Source organism: Lissotriton vulgaris, unplaced genomic scaffold (assembly GCF_964263255.1).
Source record: "Lissotriton vulgaris unplaced genomic scaffold, aLisVul1.2 SCAFFOLD_1834, whole genome shotgun sequence".
Lineage (NCBI taxonomy): Eukaryota > Metazoa > Chordata > Amphibia > Caudata > Salamandridae > Lissotriton > Lissotriton vulgaris.
In genome coordinates, this window is record NW_028255546.1 from 20,029 (window position 1) to 34,729 (window position 14,701).

A 14,701-nucleotide genomic window follows, 5' to 3' on the forward strand; every position below is an offset into this window, starting at 1 on the left:
CAGTGTTTTGCCGGCATTTTCAGGTAGGAAGGCCAGAATTTTCTTAATTAGCCTTAGTTTGTGAAAGGCTGAGGAGGAAATCTGGTTTGCGTGTGGCAAGAAGTTCAGACGGTTGTCGAACATGACTCCCAGGTTCCTCACCTTGTTGACCGGGTCTGGGGGCTGGCCCATGGATGAAGGCCACCAAAGGGGGGACCACTCCGGGGATAGGTTGCCAAAAATTACAACTTCCGATTTATCGGAGTTTAATTTCAGGCAATTGTGAGCCATCCAGCTCCCAATTGCCAGCATGCCCTGATTGAACTTGTTGGCTATTTGAAGCCCGTCATTCTTAACGGCGAGGACCAATTGAGTGTCATCTGCGTAGGAGGTGAGGCTCATCCCATTGACCCTGATGACTTTGGCGAGGTCCGACACATAAATGTTGAATAGTGTCCGACTTAGGGATGATCCTTGGGGAACTCCACATGGCAGTGACAGGGGGGAGGATTCAAAAGGTCCGACAGTGACGACCTGGGTCCTGTTTGCCAGGAAGGAGGCAAGGAGATTTTTAGCATTACCTCGGATGCCTATTCTCTCGACACGGTCGACCAAGGTGGCATGGTCGACCGTGTCGAAGGCCGCCGATAGGTCCAGCAGGATCAGAACAGCTGTACCTCCCGCATCCCGAATGGATCTGATATCATCCGCCGCTTTGACCAAGGCGGTCTCAGTTCCATGATATTGGCGGAAGCCAAACTGAGATTCATCCAGACATTTGTTTTCCTCAATAAAGGAAGAGAGTTGGGAGTTCATGATTTTCTCCACTATTTTCGCTAGTAGTGGGAGACTGGCAATAGGGCGGTAACTTTTGGATTCTTCCTTGTCTAGGGCGGGTTTTTTGAGGAGCGGTTTTTTAAGGGTTTTCTTTAGTGTGTCTGGGTAAGTACCTGTACAGAACATGGAATTGCAAATATCGGTTATTGCCGGGAGAACTGTATCCATGATTGGACGCAGGACCTTCAGGGGACAGGGGTCAAGGGCCGAGCCCGATTTTATGGAGGATACGATGTTCTGTACCTGAGAACAAGTGACCTCTCTGAACTGAGGAAAGATTGGACCCTCATGGTGAGTTGGAGGCCTTTGGGAAGGGTTGGCGTTGTTGGCGAAAATCCTATAGATATCGTCGACCTTACTAAAGAAAAACTTGGACAGAGTATCACAAAGAGCTTGGGACGGGGGAGGTGTAAGATCGACAGAGAGACCTGCTAATTGTTTGGTGGTCTCGTATAGAGATTTGTTCAAGTTTTTTGCTTTTTCTATTTTTTCACAGTAATAGTTTTTCTTAGCATCAAAAATGAGATTTTTGTATTTTGCCACTGACTCTTTGTACAGAGATTTGGCTTCGGCTGTGTAATCCTTCCGCCAATGTCTCTCTCTATTTCTGCACTGTTGTTTTTGTGTGCGTAACTCCTCCGTATACCATGGGGCCGACGGGGTTGATCTGTTACGTGACCGTTGTTTAACTTGAACCAAGTCTTTGGCTGCTGAGCTCACCCAGTTGTAAAATTGGGTAGTAGCGGCGTTAGGGTCGGGAGATAGTGTAGGGGAGGTGTCTTTAAGCAGGGTTTCCAGCCTACTTTCGTCTATGTCATCCCATGCCAGATAGGGTTGGCGTGGATTGGCGTTGGATTTGTCGGCCAAGGAATCGTGCACTGGTAACGATGCCAGGATGAGATGGTGGTCAGACCAAGTTAAGGGGAGAATTTGAGTGACTTGGAAGCCCATGGCATTGGTGAAAATGCCATCTAACGTGTGACCTCCTTCATGCGTAGGAGAATGGACCAGGGGGAGAAGACCAAAGGTGGACATGTCGGCTAAGAGCGTTGCAGTATCAGGATTGTCTAGGGTGTCAAAGTGAAAATTAAAATCACCTAGAATAGTGAGGGAGTTGTCAAGCGCAGATGCTTCCAAAAAGGACCTAAGATCAACAATGAAATTGTTCCTGGGCCCCGGAGGTCGATAGAGGAGAATCCCTTTGAAGGTATAAGAGGGGGACAGTTTGATCGCAAATTCTAAGGCTTCACAGGAGGTTTGTGTAATCATTTTAAACCTTACTGTATATGTGTCACGGGCAATGATAGCAATGCCACCGCCTTTTTTCTTAGTTTGCCTATCCAGTCTGTGAGTGCTGAACCCACGCAGGAACGGCAATAACTAGATCAGGGTCGGATGCTTGACCCATCCACGTTTCTGTCATAAACAGAAGATCTATTTTATGATCATGAATCAGCTCATGAATGTCTTGGCTGTGTTTGCCAAGCGAGCGGACGTTCGTGAGCGTGATGGTGTGGGTTTTCGTAGAGTGATGCTTACCACCAAGAGGCGATTTGTGGGCGGAAGGTATCATAGCATGACAGCCTGGGCAGTATGTAATAGGGCTTGTAAGCATAGAAATCGGGTGGGATATGAGACATGTCTGACTGGTCGTTGGGCGAAGATGCTGGAGCTGGGCGGCAGAGTAGTGAATACGTGGGGGCAGAGGGAGCGAACCAGGGGGGGTGGCCCTAGGCCCGGGCCAGGCGCGGACGGGCGCAGACGGGCTTGCCTTTGGCGCGCCTTCGGCGCGCCACCGGCGCGCCTGCCCGCTGTGCGGTTGGGCGGATCTGTTGTTGATATACATGATTGGCCGGGGCGGGAGGAGGGTGGGAGGGGCGCAGAGCTATCTGGCCAGCCTTCCCAATTGAAGATGGCGCCCAAAGTTTATGCTGAAACCTTCCCAGCGCCTGAGTACAGCGGCGCTGTGGGAAGAGAAAGTGCAAAAGCCTCGGCGAATTAATCTCGCCTTGAGGTGGGGGGCGAAAATATAAAATAGCACCAATTAAAATATTTTACAGTCTTAAAAAACGGATTATCAATTCAATCGTTTTTATCTCACAAAAGTGCAAGGGAGCATAGAATACCTCCGGCTTCCGCCTCAGAGGGAAAACATCAAGCAGAACCTGAAGGAATGAAGGGTAACGCGCTTAAATACCCTGGGAGGGCGGGAGGGGCGCAGAGCTATCTGGCCAGCCTTCCCAATTGAAGATGGCGCCCAAAGTTTATGCTGAACCCTTCCCAGCGCCTGAGTACAGCGGCGCTGTGGGAAGAGAAAGTGCAAAAGCCTCGGCGAATTAATCTCCCCTTGAGGTGGGGGGCGAAAATATAAAATAGCACCAATTAATTGGTTCTGCTCTGCTTGCGCCCTGTGTGTGTCTCATACTCCTCTTCTAGACGTTTTTCCCTTGTTACTACATGTTCTTCAGCCGTTGTCCCTTGGGACGTCTTTTCAGTGTGTTTCCACATGCTTCTTCTAGGGCTGCCCCCCACACATTCTGGGATCCTCATCAGTATAGAAGACAGGCTTAAAATATCAATATGAACTCACAAGGCTAAAACCTGTCTCACTGCTCCCAAACTACCACAAGATCATTTATAAGTCCTCTGATGTGAACAGTGTTCCCTACACAACTGCATGTCTTGAAGTGCTCACCTCTCTGACAGTGCGGATAGCATTGCCCAACTCAACACTGATCTGCCAATCCTCACGAATCGTGACCAAGTTCAGGCTCTCAGGTAATCATAGATTTGCTCTTCCTTGCTGAATACATAATCATCTGGGAAGGTGGAAGTTACAAATCTGGAGGGGGGAATGATCTCATCTATTGGCATTTCTTTATCTCCCCAAAAATATAAATATCGGCATTGGATCTTGAAGTTCTTAAAACTGTCTAACCCAGGACTCCTCTGGTTCACTTGTTTGTTTGGAAAGCGCTCTGACACCCTGAAGATAGAAATGTGCTATATATGAAACTTAAGTAAATTAAAATAATTGTATTTAACCCTACCGTCCTGGCTCTCAGAGAAATGGAGTGTCTCTTAAATCATTTTTCTGCAATGTCTAATGTTCACAGGCAAGGTGTCAGTCAATCATCCCACCGGTGTGGCATTTTACTTTCCAAGGGATTCTTTAGCCACGATTAAAGATGAGCAGAATGTAGGTGACTTGCAGGTTTGGATTGGTAAGGCGGGCACTAGGGCAATGACCGAGGGGCCGGTATCGAAGTTCCTGCTGTGGGCTGCTTTTTTGGTAGCCTGGGGGCCGATTTGGGCTGTGTCTGATGTGTTGGGATGTCGCCAGCGGCCCAGTGGGACCCCGAGTGGCCTTTCTGGTGACAGATGGGCGTCCATTACATCCCGTTTATCAATGGGCAGAGGTGTCACTCCCTTTCTCTCTCTGGGACGGCCAATTAATGTGTGCATTCAGGGCATGGGGCCTGAGCAGAAGTTGCCTCACTTGTCTTCAGGTGTATATAAAACTCAGCTGAAGCAGTGTTTTGCGGAAAGGCAATATGCAAATGTGGGCCACTTTTTTTTTTGCTTGCCTGTTCCAATTTCTAATCCCAATCCAACCCTGGTGACTTGAGAGCAGGGGTTGGAATGGTCTCCTCTGACCTGTATTCAAGCACCTAAAGTCGGCCTTTGTTCCCAGCGCAAAGAATAATATGAGGATCTGGCATTGTGGGTTCAAATCAGCATGTGCAGCCTCCATTTCCCTCCAATTTACCACCTAATCTGAGCAGGTGGTGAATGGGGGCGAGGTCTTGTGCAGGGGGAGGTCTGTGCATGAGGGTATTTGTGGTGGCTATGCCTGGCAGAGTGGTTGTTATGTGCTCTCAGTGGCTCAGAAGAGCCTGGGCCGAGGCGCGGCTGCTTCCTCAGCCTGATCATCATGTGATTTCTCTGACCTGTAAAATCAGGCCTGGTTTTACCTCGCCTACTGACTGCAGGAACACCGGACCATTTATAGTTGGAGCCTTACTGGCCCTCACCGAACTTGAATTACTCACGCGTCACTGGTTACCTATTGTGGCACATAAATGGCATCTCCATTATGCAGTGGTGGGTGTGCTATTCCACAGATATTTTCAGCCGCTTGTACACATTACAAATGCCCTATTTCAAATTATAAATAAGCAAGTATGAGACCTCTTTTGAGATGTCGCATTTCTTCTTAATCTCGTGAATGTCTTTATTTAACACTTCTAATTTCAATGCTCCAGCATAACATCAGAGCAAGAAGGACGATTTGAAATGTCATTTACTCCTCTTTTGACCGGCTTGCATTGTGTTGACAATTTGTTCACACAGAAATCTCTCTGGTTAGCCCAGGGTAGATGCGGCTTCTCTCCCAATGTCTGTATTCTCAACTGATTAGTTTAAAATTCGGGTGCTTGACACTTAGCTGTAACACCTCGATCTCTCAGAAGAAAAGCATGCCATCTAGTAGCCGCCTAGAAAGCATTCTTCTAGAAGATGTCATTTGAGTACATGGCTCACTTTGTCGGCAGGCTCGGGAAACACTAGTTTATTTTCTAACTTTCTGCTTAATGAAATGCCATACTTTTGTTAACGATAGACAGCTCAGTTCTACACAATGACTTGTGTAAGTAGAGACGTAGCTGTCAATCGTACAGCAGGTGCAGTAGCACAGGAGCCCATGCTTGTGAGGAGTTTTGTGTGTTCCATATATAGCCATATATAAGTACTAAACCTAGGAGCAGGAAGGTCTATTTTGCTTGCGTGCACTAGAGACCCTGTCATGTGTCCTGCTACATTATGTTTAAATCATATTTTTCAGACTTTGGTCGGACTCCCCCAATCCGAGTCATCCGGAAAGCATTCCTGAACCGAGTATTTCGGTATGCTTTCCGATTGAGATCAGAATCGACCCCTAAGTCTGCAGTGCAACTGATAATTATTGTAACTACAGACTCCAGTATTTTTCTTTGCCTTACATTTTAGAAGGGACTTTAAGGCACAGTGCACCAGTGTTTAAAACAAGGCCTTTTTAGGTTTCGCCTGGGGCACGGAGCTCCTAGCTCCGCCCCCAGGAGAAATCTTTAGTTTTGCAGTATGGGGGACTTGAATCCGCCCTCTGTTCCATTGGCTAGCTCCATAAATGGAGGCTAGCCATTGGAACAGAGATCTGTCCGTCATGGCCGGACCAGATTCGTGGGCGTTCCTGCAATTTTTTCCCTCTTCACCCTTTTCGCATCGTCATGGTGGCGGTGGGCGGAGTTTCATTGTTTTTTTTTCCGTTTGTATTCGTCATTCCATGCCGACCACGGCCGGCGGAAGAAGTCCAGGTGAGTGTTTTTTTTAATTCCTGCCTTCCCGCCCCCCCTCCCGCTGTCCGTGTGTACGTTCCGCCCCCCTCCCCGTGTGCCCATTCCTGCCCCCCCTCCCCTTTCACTCTCCGTTGCTTGTTGAATGAGAGAGAAAGGAGCGTAAAAACAAACAGCCCAGCAGTTGGTAAGCAGCATGCGCTTGCTGCGCATGGGGGTCATGGCTAGTTTACCCTGCTGTGTTTAGTTGTGATTGACACCCAGGGAGACCTTAATATCGTGACGTGACACACTACCAGCGCCGACCGACAAAAGTTCCCCACAGAAACAGAAGGCAACAAGTGCAGTGTTGAACTTCAGCACGAGCCCTGTCTTTGATGCGTCCTTCGTTTCCTCTTGGATGAAATGACGGAAATATAAACCTGCAACGGGTTTGCTATGTCAGGGTAACTGAATAGCAGCAGGTGCAGGAAGGGCTTACGTCAGACGGTGAAAATAATTTTCAAACACGTATTATTTTTCAGGGATTCTCGTTTTTTAGGCTTCTTTTCACACCACGTGCGATAGCATTTGTGGGGCACTGAGGTTTATTTACTGCGCACGTCCCTTGCTAAGCATCTGTAGCAGTGGATTCAGAAGAGGTAACAATATGATTTACTGCAGCTGCAATCCGGCACAGCAGAAATTACACCGCTGCGAGTTCCTTCTAAATAGCCACCTGTATGACAAAGCGGAAAAGACGCCGGCTCTATTCTCTCTCTGGCCTTCTGGTGAAACCAGTGTGCTGCGTTGAGTGCTTTCAAAACCAGCGACTGAATACTTGTAAATACACATTTAAAGGGTTGGATCTGTTTCTCAGTTTGCGGACTGCGATTCTTTTTACATTTTTAGTTTAGCATAGCACATAGGAAAGAGCGCCTGCCTGCCAAGACCCGCTGAGCGTTTTTCAAGCCCGTGAAAAGAATGAATTATTCAGCAGTAAGCGTGCTTACAGCTGGCCATTCGGGGGCTTTGATCTGCGAATCAGGCGGCGGCATGAATGCCCGTATTGTCATGTTATGTGTACACAGTGTGTGAATTATTGAAAATAGAGAGGCCTGGGCCTCATCTGGTAGAGATTACAGTGCAGGCATGCTGGGTGAGGGCCTGTAATTGAAAATCCCCAGATGCTGTTTATGTGGTCTTTGTCCCGTGACCTGCTGCAGTAAGCTTGTCTGAACAAAACGCCGCCTGCATAGAAAGCCCAGCCCAGCCCCTCCCCCTAGCAAAACTCAATGTGGGACTAGTTAAGCACCTGCCCACAATATTTTTGGGAATCCTCAATACATCTGCTGCTCCCCAGTTAGTCAACAGGTTACGTTAACTACTTTTTCAATTGTTAACTTGGGGATCGTTTTAACTATACAGTTTTGTTTAACTGCAGATTTCCTGTATGGTATATTACATTTGTGAAGCACTTTCGGAGAGCGAATGATACTTACACAACTTTACTAACACTCGAATGCTTATAGACAAATGGTGTATTTCGTTTTTATTAGTAGTATAATCCATCTAATTGGGCCATCCCTTGTGTTCTCGTGTGATGTGTCAGAATCGTACAAAAAAATAATTGGCACGCTTTGCACACAATTTGAAAGATTTCATAAAAATCAGAAGGTGTTACAATGCCTGACCGTGATCCCTCACCATGCTCCACCCATCGTGCACCAAGTACCCCTACACATAACACTGGGGATATTTTGGTTAAGTTAATTGAGGCACGCATACATACCTACAGCCAAGGTAGTAGTGGTGGGCTGTGTAGGGGGCACAAACAATATAACTTATCGGAGTGGCATAGACTGACTAAGTTGGGATTCTTTTTTGGATTACACTTTGAATAGACTGCTTGTTAATGCCCAGGACTCAATAAAAGCATAACAGTGGTTCCGTAAAACTTCCTAGCCCATTTAGGTTACTGAACCAGGTAATAGCCTTCCGGCTTTTCATTGTAGTTGTGTGACTAAGCAAATTAACATTTGACACAAGCTTAAAGTGTGGTATCACGGCTAGAAAGGTGTCAGAACACAGGTCTTATTTACTGCATAAAACCAGCACCATTAGGAACTTAATTAAAACTGAGTTCGAATTATGTGCTCGGTCAAGTGATTTTCATTTTAGATGCATCATGGTGTAAATCATATCAGAAAGACCATCAATGGAAGTATGAATCCTCTTTCATCCTTGTTTTCCCCTGCAATGAAAGTTCTCCACAGAGTTTGTCGCATTTCGTGTTTTTGTAGATTTTATTCTTGTTTTACAAGGTGCTTTTTCATCCCAGGTTTGAGGGGCACAGGGCTAACTGAATGTAGACCTGCCCTATTGTACTTACAGACTTCTAGCTCACCACTGATTTGCTTTAGCGTTCATTTCTTTAAAGCACTTCGAGTTAGGAGTCATATGGTCTATTGAATCAAAGATGTAACGAGGACAGGATTTTAACGTAATGCTTTTATAGTTTTAATATTAAGGGGCCCATTAGGATGGCTGGGGCAATCCGCCCGCCATCCTCAACAAAATGGCCCACCGCCACATTAGGATGGCTGGGGGGTCCGCGGCGGACGGATAGTCCGTTCGCCGCATTTCTGCCAGTCACAAAGTCGACCGGCGGAAAAAGTGCTTTCCTATGGTGGCGGTGTCTGCGAGACACTGACAACCATATTAGGATAAAGGTGCCTTTCCGTGGCGGCAACGCCGCCACGAAAAAGGCATGCGGTCTTTCTGTTTGGGGGCCCGTTGCGGGCCCCCAGGATGATGGGGGGGTTGGGCGAGGCACATGGGGGGTACCTATGGTACCCCCTACATGTGCATGCACAACATGGCAGGCACTGCGCAGTGCCTGCCATGTTGTGCATACACATGCACGACAAGCATTTTTAGCATTGTGGCGGGCGAATGTTAAAAATGCAGGATGCGCCCGCCACTGTGGCGGGCGCATCCTAATACCCCCCACAGGACCCCGGTATCCGATAGGATGGTGGGCGGACAAACTCCGCCCCTCATCCTAATGGCTCCCTAAGTGTGATAATTATATATTTGCTTTTATGCTCATATTTAATGTTTGAATAAAGCAATTGATTGATTGAGTCAGGAATCATGTTTGATTGTGGTATAGTTGAACATTGGTGTAAGGGCAGCCGACTCGAAGACAAGGTCCATCTTGAATAGACATTATGGCGATCCATTAGGGCCCAGAACACCTCTGGGTTTGCTCTTTTTGATAATATTTTAAAGTTATAGTTCATAGAATCAAATAGCTTTGCAATTTAACTGCCCTGTTGGAGGCCAAACTGGAGACGTTCTAAAGAGTTTACCTCGGCATCCCTTTTAACTCATCCCAAGCCTCCTCCTACTCCTGTGACCTCCAAAACAAACAAAAAAAATAGTCTAAATCCTTCATGCTTTTATCCCTCCACTATCCTTTTCAATCAAAATAACAGACTAACATGTCCACTTCTCAAATTTCATATTTCACTATACTAATTCACCACTAATTGTTTATGGTTTCCAGAGTAGCGTGCTACTAGCTGAAAAAATGCTCCAGAATCTCTATCTCTCTGCTACCCTTCTCTCTCCAAATAACTGAATAACATATCCACCACTCAAATTACTTTCAATATTTCACAATATTCATTTTCAGCACATCCTTTATGTGTTCTGGAGTAGCGTGCTACTCGCCCAAAAAGCGCTACAACACCCCATTAGGGGTAACAAGCACTATAGAAATGAAAACATTTCCCCTCTTCCATCCCTCCTCTACCCTTCTCAATCAAAAAAACTGATTTACATATCCACCACTCAAATTACTTTCATATTTCACTATACAAATTCACCACTAATCCTTTGTGGGTTTCCGGAGTAGCGTGCTACTCGCCAAAAAAGCGCTTTGACACCCCATCAGGGGTAACAAGCGCAATATAAAAACCATTTTTTTTCTCTCTTCTTTCGTTCCGCTATCCTTCTGAATCCAAATAACTGACTAACCTATCCACCACTCAAATTCCTTTCCTATTTCACTATACTAATTCAACATTAATACTTTATGGGTTCTGGAGTAGCGTGCTACTCGCTGAAAAAGTGCTTTGATGCCTCAGCAGGGGTAGTAAGAGATATATAAATGCTATTATAATACAATACAATACAATAAAGTTATCTACTAGTTATAGATTAAATATAGAAGCCTTACCAAGTCTGACCAGGGCTTCATCCTTAGGCACACACACGTGACAGGTAGTCATTCATAGAGCTCTTTTGTTGTATTGAGGGCATAAGCACTCCTAAACGATCCAGAATTGAAGTTACTGGACAAGACAGAGAGATGCTAGTGCAAAAATATTCCACTTTGCACTACACAATTTCATGACAGTGAAAGAGAGAGATTTTCTAGCAGCTTTTCATCAATTCTTTTTCAGCTGATGAGACAACTACAGTCTAGTGCTACAAAAACCAACAACTAAAGATTACAGATAGAATCCTTGAGCAAACCAATAATAATATAATAATTAATAAAACAAATTTCATAGCGCACCCTGCATCGCGCAACGAAATTCGTTTTTAGGTTTCGCCTGGGGCACGGAGCTCCTAGCTCCGCCCCTAGGAGAAATCTTTTGTTTTGCAGTATGGGGGACTTGAATCCGCCCTCTGTTCCATTGGCTAGCTCCATAAATGGAGGCTAGCCATTGGAACAGAGATCTGTCCGTCATTCACGGACCAGATTCGTGGGCGTTCCCGCGATTTTTTCCCTGGGCGTTCCCTCTGTGTAGTCATGCGGCGGTGGGCGGAGTTGTTTTTTTTTTTTTTTGTCTCGGCATCCAGCTCATTCCGCGGCCGACCGCCGCCGCCGGAGGACGTCCAGTTCCAGGTGAGTGCTTTTGATTCCGCCCCCCCCTCCCGCTGTCCGTGTGCCCCTTCCCGCCCCCCCTCCCGCTGTGTGTTTAAATTAATCCTTGATGTACCATTCCTGCTTTGACGATCAGAGAACTAAATATTAGGAATATATGCAAGACCCGGGGACTGCTCATCCCATTCTGCGCCAAGGGGAGTTGTTAGCATGGCAGCTGCAAGTACAAAAAACCTTCACTGAGTGTTTGAAAAATAGCACACGCTGTAGTGCTGGGAATTACATTGGTGTCTGGGTGTTTTACTTCCTGTTTCTTTTCCCACTCAGAGCTGCAGTTCGATTGAGATGTGGCCAATTTTTGTCCCAACAGCATTAGATTATTACCAAAAAAAAATAGAATTCGAGCCAAATATGACATTTACTTTAGCTACACATATGCTATTCTTTCTCAAAACAATCTTCAACCATAAATAGCTCGCACTTGACCCCTGCAGTGAAAAACTGCACGTGTCTCGGTGATTATGTGACGGCATTGATTAATTTAAAATGCCTTATCAGCACACTGCAACGACGAGCTGAAAGAAAACTAAAATGTGTACGTTTTTAGGACCTTGAATTTTTGTTTACATAGATATTGGTCTCTTCCTACTAGTCGAAGTGCTTGAAAATAAGTCCCACGGAATCAGACAGTTGTTAGTATTTTAGTGTCATTCAAACCGTGATTGGGGGGGGGGGGTTGCTGATCCATTCCTTTTAATTTCAGTGTATTGTCGTATTTGTGAAGTCGAACTTGGAAAGCGACTACCCGGTGACGGTTCCACAAAGCACAAAAAGTAGACTTGTTATGGGTGAGCTACTGCACCATAGAAACTCATCATTTCAGAGCTGTGCATTTTGCACTGTCAGGGGATCACAATCATCACATCAGATACAGAACAGGGTCTGTGCCTCCAGGGCTGGCACGGTTGTGGGAGGAGGAACGAGACTGGGGGTCTGCTGATGTCTGTGTGGAACAAGCAGGGTTGCCTGAATGAGTGCGATCTTGCCAGGACCTATGGGAATGGGTAACCTATCCCTAGATAACTTCTTTCCATTCAGATCTTTCATTGAACACTTTCTCAGCACTTTGTATTCACTGCAAATGATTCTGTTCGTATTAGATCAACGGCGCTTGGTGTGTAGGATGGATAGTCGAACCAGTGAGCTCATGTCTAAGCGTACTTTTAAAAAATGTAAACATTCATGACATTTTCGAATTCACTTGGTAGAAAAGTAATAGTTTTGGATGGGAGTAAATGTCAGACAGATACACTTACCTGCATGGTTAGTTCTTAGTTCAGGGCTCACTTCTGTCCTCAGACTGTGAGTACCTTTCTCCCTAGCAGTGGGACTGAGATCTGTTTCTCTAAGCTTGACGCTGCTCTGTACGCCACCTTGGGTGACTTCACCTTCATCCTCACAATATCGATAGGATAAGTGCTGTCCAGTTGATATTAGCATATGATATCACTTGGTGGTGACGAGTGCGAAGAAGGAGGCTGAAAGCACGAGCTGAAATGTATTTTCAACGTATCCGTATCCATGCCATGTGTAATCTTGGGCTAAACAGTTTGTCAACTCCCTCCTATCTCAGTAACATTGGTAGCACCAATATGGTGCTGCGAGCTAACAGTGAATCTATATTCGGGTAAACTCTGGTGGGTATAAAAAAAAGTTCCTAGTTTTATAAAAAAAGGCACGTCTTAATAAAAGTGCTCCCATCGCCGGAAAGTTTATTTCCTGTAAAGGGGGGGGGCTCCCTGAGTGGAAGGGACCTCTGCTGGGGGGATTACCGTTCAGTGCAGCCGGCACTCTATGGGTGTGTGTGTGTGTGGCATTTGCGAGAGATTAAGCTATTGACATTGTAAATGACAATGCCATTTATTTATCTGTTTTCAAAACCAACACATAAATAAAAATGTTGTCATTTACAATGCCAATAGTTCTAACTTTTGCAAAGGCGAAACCGTTGCATTGTAAATGCTTGTTAGGATTTAAACCCCATTTGTTTCAGGAAAATGTGCAGAACAGCTTCAAGAGTGGCTTTATGCATCAATTGGAAACCCTACTGTCATGACTATTATATTCTGAATGAGGGTTGGCCAAACAATGCGCCACAACTTCTGCTTTTGAACTATTCTGTAATTTGCTTGGCACTTAATTGTAACCACTGCCCAGACATGCTTCTGTTTGTAATTGCAAAAGGTAGTTTATAATAGGGAAATTATGTGTTATCTGAATGGTTCTAATCATAAACCTCTATCCAATAACAAGCACCCTCTTCTTAACCCCAGCTAAGGGAGTCGATGATATATGAGGACTGCACACAGCATCTGTTATTTTTTGAAAAGCAAGGTCAACTTTAGAGTCCCTGTTTTGAAGCATTCTCGGTGACTTGGAAAGCTGTATTGCTAAATGAGTATCGGCCTTGTTACTGTCTTGCCTGGTGAGAAAAAAGTGCCTGTTGAATTGGAGTAATGATTCCTCTTCTTCCTTCTTTTCAGAGGACATTGCTGTGGTGTTTCACAAAGAGGCGTGGGAGGCCAAAGCAGACTTCTCCCAGGCAGATGTACACCGACAGATTGCTATTGTTTTCAAGACTCCCAGTTACCAAGACCTTGAGATCAGTGAACCGGTCTGCGTTGAGGTGTGCTTAGAGCGAGTAACTGACAAAGTCCGAAGTGAAGGCTTCTATTTCACATATCTCCCGAAAGACCATGGTAAGCGTTTCGAGTAGTCCAAAGGGATGTGCTTAAGGCTTCCCTAGAATGCTTTAAAGGATAATTGCACCCCAGCTCATCTATCACTTGGATCTGTACAGCTACCAATCAGATGACCGTGTCTGTTCTGTCAAAGGGTTATTCCCTATTGGCATCAAATACCCATAAGTCGTTTTCTTTCAGTCAGTTTTACTTCATGGAATAGCTGTCTTATAAACACTTATATGAAGATTATAGAAGATGTATGCCCTATTGTGAATCCTTTCTTGTATGGTGTTGTCGTAAATCAATCTTATAGACACAACTAGTTATATACTAGTCTTACTAGTATATAACTGACTACTGAGTTACCTACACATTTGAGTCAATTAGCATAGGCAACTATTGTGCATTTTAAAAGGATGTTTTTGGTAATTGCAATCTCAGTACACAGCTAAGATGGAGAGCTTTACAGAAAGCAGGATATTTTGTCACCACAGGTTACCGGAGCATGTGCAGACTTTTACAAAATCCTAATAGAAGCAAGAAAAATCACAGTATCTTTTAGACAGAATAAACAACAGCATACATTGCAATCATTATATAATTTTCATAATTCACATTCTTTATGTTGTGGATGTATGAGGAAGTGGGGTCAGGTGCAAAGGATGCACTGAGAAGAGTAGGGTCCTGAGTTGTTTTCTGAATGCTACCAATGGTGATGAGATCTTAGGGGGATGAGCCCATTCAATAGGGAGGAAGTGAAGAAGAAAAATGCTTATAGCCTTGTTTATTTCCTTTCAATTTTTGGGTACATTCAGGAGCACTCGTTTGGTGGCCGGGCTGGACCATGCATGGCTAGTGAAGGCAGGTTTTTCTGCTAGGCAGTCCACCTTTTATATTGTGCGTATATATGTTTCTTCGGTATTACTGTTGCT

General features: G+C 45.3%; 1 protein-coding gene across 1 annotated transcript in view; it reads left to right on the forward strand.

Moving 5' to 3' along the window:
• Window positions 1-2,263: 2,263 nt before the first annotated feature.
• LOC147659085 (uncharacterized) overlaps window positions 2,264-14,701 on the forward strand; it is a 207,009-nt gene continuing 194,571 nt past the window's right edge. The window contains exons 1-3 of the mRNA XM_086951979.1: window positions 2,264-2,315; window positions 3,933-4,040; window positions 13,569-13,784. Of these exons, the coding sequence (XP_086808105.1) occupies window positions 2,264-2,315; window positions 3,933-4,040; window positions 13,569-13,784 (376 nt within the window). The remainder of the gene's footprint in view (window positions 2,316-3,932; window positions 4,041-13,568; window positions 13,785-14,701) is intronic.